The sequence below is a fragment of the Lingula anatina genome, chromosome 3 (assembly GCF_051362555.1).
Source record: "Lingula anatina isolate TDL-2025a chromosome 3, LinAna3.0, whole genome shotgun sequence".
Taxonomy (NCBI): domain Eukaryota; kingdom Metazoa; phylum Brachiopoda; class Lingulata; order Lingulida; family Lingulidae; genus Lingula; species Lingula anatina.
The window spans coordinates 20,692,872-20,697,753 of NC_141769.1; the positions used below are offsets into that span (position 1 = coordinate 20,692,872).

The window sequence follows — 4,882 nt, forward strand, 5'->3', positions numbered from 1 at the left end:
CTTTAACGAAAATTTTGTCAACATCCGTTAGGCTGTTAACTAAGAAATTAACCCTCCAGGGTGTCCGCCTTCTCGTGAAATATTTTTACATATAACGAAAATTCGGTCGTGAAATGTTATGATAATAGCTTTAAGTCAGAGATCCAGGGTTGAATTCTTTTGTTGTAAATTATTTTTAAAAAAAGAAAGAAAGAAAGAAACTTGAGTTGAGTTTTAACTACAGTAACTGTCTTTCCTTTGGTTTGAAAAATATGAAATTTATGATCTCACTAAGTGGTGGGTTACATAAAGGGTAACATTCAATTTAATTCCACAAACGAATCGCAGCAGGTCAAACAGAACCATTGTTTCTACTTTAAAATGTAGATTCAGACGCATGCCTGTTTGCATGCTTTTCAAAACTGACCAGCCCACGACCTACAGGTGGTCAATCAATTATTATCTATAAAAGTTCTCGGAAAATCAGGACAAATCACTTACTCGAAGAGATTGTCTCCGAAAACTGAAAATGAAGCTTGCAACTCTCGTCGTATTGACAGCGCTGGTCTGCGCTGCTTTGGCTTTTCCACGCGGAAAGTAAGTAAATCACTTATCATTATTTAGCGTTACGTTGTGTTTTAACCGAAATGGCAGTATTTTTGCGATGGTAGATGGAACGCGTTCGACTTCATTTGAACAAATTAAGTCGAAAAGCTTTCTTTGTGGTATATTCTCATAATTTTATAGTTTACGTTATTAATGACAATTGTCTTTTAATTTTGATAAAAAATGATACCTTGTTTGTTACTTTTAAGTTACTGCGAGGAAAATTGCCTTTTTAAATATCCTTGTTTGGGAAAAATTAGTTTTGTTACTGACAACCATTTAAGCCTAGATTACAATTGCCATGCGATGTGAGTACGGTGCTCGTTTACTGCCCGTAAATTCCTTTTTTTGTGCGGCGTTTGTGCGGAGGCACACGGTGGCCGTGCGAAATCGTGCAAAATCGTACGGATTCACGGCTTCTGTAGCCTATACGATTTTGTCAAGATAACACACTTTGACAATTTATTTTTAAATCGTAAGACCGTAGGCCAAAATCATTTCCCGTAAGGGCATTCTTTGTTGGGCTTGCGGTAATCACTTGGGTGAAAAAACTAATGCACTATGAAAGCATCTGAAAGGCAGCGGCGCGGAAGGCGTGCAGCAACTGCACTGAGACTGAAGAGGCTCCATTCGACCACTTTTTAACCGAAAACCTATCTTCCTTACTTGACATGTCGGAGAAATCACAGGGCACCAGCACGTAATTAATGTAGGCGTACGTATACTCGCCGTAGTCGGAGAAATCACAGGGCACCAGCACGTAATTAATGTAGGCGTAGTATACTCGCCGTAGTCCGTAACTACTTACGATGTCAAAAAAATCGTACGGCGCGCGTGGCAAATTTAATCTATGCTTCACAGACAAACATTATGGTTACGGTACATGTATGAAAAAATTCAGCTTGTATTTTATTATTATCATATATAAGCTTTAAATCCTATTGAAGGCATTTATTATTTTATTTTATTTTTTGTCCTTGTTTATGTATAAGACCTACTGAAATGGATTTTTGAAATATCATTGATATAAAACTTGATCGTTGGCTAAGGGTGAGCGTGATTCATGACTCAAGTCTAATAAGAGCCCTGATAGTAAGACAATCATACAAAGAGTACAGCATCAAGGATGACAACGACATCACAAATGTTCGAAACATGTTTTGAGAAAAATGCAATCTTTATAAGGAATCTCATATGCGTACCTTATTGAGAATATACCCAGAGTTTTCAATTTTATGTAGTGCTCTTTCGCGTGGTTAACGTTGACATTTTGAAAAAGAAGTGACAAGCCTAGATAACGTGTAGACGAATTGTCCGTAAATGGTATTCCATTAAGTCGATTTTTAAAGTTAACTTTATTATATGAATTCAAAATAAGCATACAAACGACATAAGGTTTTTTACCAGTCTCCGACCCTGACTTGGTGCCGAAGACCACGCACCATCTCCGGCCAAAAAACGTAAAAATGTGGTGCGCAAGCATTCATGTGACACGCGCGGCAACTAGAAACATTACCTTTTTTGGACCTGAAATGCTTTTCCATTGTCAATAATTTAGATTAAGGCAATTTTTACCATTTGGATTTAAATCCATTAGCAGTCCTAAGATATGCACAGTCATGTGAAGAAAGTTAAAGTATTATAGTCTACTTTTTGGCGCAGAAATTTGCTGACTTTACTTCATAGATATGGTATACTTGACCATTTTCTATTTCTGTTAACTGGCATCACTTTATCTAGTTCCAAACTCAGCAATGCTACAGATATACAATTTTTTATTTGCCCAAGCCACGGAAGCTGCCGCATGTAATTCCTATATTTTCATAAAAAATGTTTTAAGCAGGGTTCTTTGTTTCATTACCTCAAAAATATACAACGGCGCTTATTACACAGGAAAGTTAACAAGGACGTAGAAAGACTGTAAACAACCACAAAATCATCAACTATGATGGATGCTGCAAATAGATGCTGCAAATATGTCTTCACTATATAAAATTTTTACTGTTGCTTTTTAGGACATGGAAAGGAATGGGGAAAGGACCAAAGCCAACTGGCGACAAGCCAGAAGGTATGATGCGACCAAAGCCAACTGGTGATAAGCCAGAATGGATGAAGCGACCAAAGCCAACTGGTGATGGTCCAGAAGAGCGCAAGGCGCCAAAAGGACCAAGGCCAACTGGTGACAAACCAGAAGAGCGCAAGGCACCAAAAGGACCAAGGCCAACTGGTGACAAGCCAGAAGGTATGAAGCGACCAAAGCCAACTGGTGATGGTCCAGAAGAGCGCAAGGTGCCAAAAGGACCAAGGCCAACTGGTGACAAACCAGAAGAGCGCAAGGCACCAAAAGGACCAAGGCCAACTGGTGACAAGCCAGAAGGTATGAAGCGACCAAAGCCAACTGGTGATGGTCCAGAAGAGCGCAAGGCGCCAAAAGGACCAAGGCCAACTGGTGACAAGCCAGAAGAGCGCAAGGCACCAAAAGGACCAAGGCCAACTGGTGACAAGCCAGAAGGAATGAAGCGACCAAAGCCAACTGGAGATAAGCCAGAAGAGATGAAGCGACCAAAGCCAACTGGTGATGGTCCAGAAGAGCGCAAGGCACCAAAAGGACCAAAACCAACTGGTGACAAGCCAGAAGGGATGAAGCGACCAAAGCCAACTGGTGATGGTCCAGAAGAGCGCAAGGCGCCAAAAGGACCAAGGCCAACTGGTGACAAGCCAGAAGAGCGCAAGGCGCCAAAAGGACCAAGGCCAACTGGTGACAAACCAGAAGAGCGCAAGGCACCAAAAGGACCAAAGCCAACTGGTGACAAGCCAGAAGGTATGAAGCGACCAAAGCCAACTGGTGATGGTCCAGAAGAGCGCAAGGCACCAAAAGGACCAAGGCCAACTGGTGACAAGCCAGAAGGAATGAAGCGACCAAAGCCAACTGGAGACAAGCCAGAAGGAATGAAGCGACCAAAGCCAACTGGTGATGGTCCAGAAGAGCGCAAGGCACCAAAAGGACCAAGGCCAACTGGTGACAAGCCAGAAGGAATGAAGCGACCAAAGCCAACTGGAGACAAGCCAGAAGGAATGAAGCGACCAAAGCCAACTGGTGATGGTCCAGAAGAGCGCAAGGCACCAAAAGGACCAAGGCCAACTGGTGACAAGCCAGAAGGGATGAAGCGACCAAAGCCAACTGGTGATAGACCAAAACGGCCACGACCAACTGCTGCGTAAATGAATTCTCTTTAAACTATAAAACGTCAAATGTTAATGAAAATTTGAATCAGTCAAGAGTGTGTTCTTAATTTGTGAAATTAATCTTTGCAATAAATTACCTTGCTTCTGACTAATTTTCTGCAATAATCATGTTCAAACCCTGTTCAAAGAGCACATCCTCATGGAAAGTTACAACAATATGATTAAACACAGAAGATCATGCGTTTCAGATCCAGTATATCATATGCGTGCAAGGTCATAAAATTATTGACTTTGCATTTTTTGTATAAAAGAAAAAAGACAGAACAAAAAAATCTAGCGCATAAATCCATTCTACAGGGCCCACAAAAACCATGAGCCAGATATAGAGGCGTACTTCAAAATTGAACCTTTTTTTCAAAAACTGCGCATGCTGTACGCTGGATATCCCACTCAGGACTAACTTAATTGAAAACATCTGAACTTTGCCAAACTGACAATATATAATTATTTTAACCGTTGGTTACATTTTTTTAAATTTTGATTATTATTATTAGCCAAGTCCAAGAAACCACAAAGAGGAAATTTCTTGCAAAATGCATTTATTAATAAATCGGCTGGCCAATTGGAATTTTGCGAATCATGGTATTTAAAATTGGCTTAAAAGAGTTTAGCAGTCATATCGGTATGCTATATTAATTTGTTCATAGAGATCTAGTTCTAGTTTCAAAAAGTTTATGAAATACTTGAGCAAAGTTTGTGGACGTGGCCTTCATGGCCACAAACCTCGATTAAAAGGCATACGTACTTTTATTGGCGAAAGCAAGGTAAATGAAATAATAATAATAAATGGCTGATCAATTGGATTTTTACGAATCGCGGTATTTAAAATTACCTTAAGCCTGGATTTCATTTATACAGGCACCGTGCGATGAAATTGTCCGTACGATTTTTTGAAATCGTAAGGAGCTACGAGCTTCGCTGAGTATGTCTACATTACATGGCCTTTAATCAGTATGAGTCCGTGCGATTTCGCACGGCCACTGTCTACCTCCGCTCAGACGCCGTACGAAAAGGGTATTACGGGCAGTATGCGTGCACCGTACGAGCATCA

General features: G+C 40.6%; 1 protein-coding gene across 2 annotated transcripts; it reads left to right on the forward strand.

Annotated features, from left to right (window-relative positions):
- The first annotated feature begins 250 nt into the window (after positions 1-250).
- On the forward strand, positions 251-3,919 carry LOC106151769 (uncharacterized). 2 transcript variants are annotated; one of them, XM_087009026.1, is made up of 3 exons: positions 252-576; positions 2,601-2,874; positions 2,923-3,919. In XM_087009026.1, the coding sequence occupies exons 1-3, from the start codon at positions 509-511 to the stop codon at positions 3,805-3,807; spliced, it is 1,227 nt and encodes a 408-aa protein (XP_086865152.1). In that variant the 5' UTR covers positions 252-508; the 3' UTR covers positions 3,808-3,919. The 2 variants fall into 2 exon arrangements, with proteins under 2 accessions (XP_013380624.2, XP_086865152.1); XM_013525170.2 differs by having other exon boundaries at positions 251-576; positions 2,601-3,919.
- The last annotated feature ends 963 nt before the right edge of the window (positions 3,920-4,882 follow it).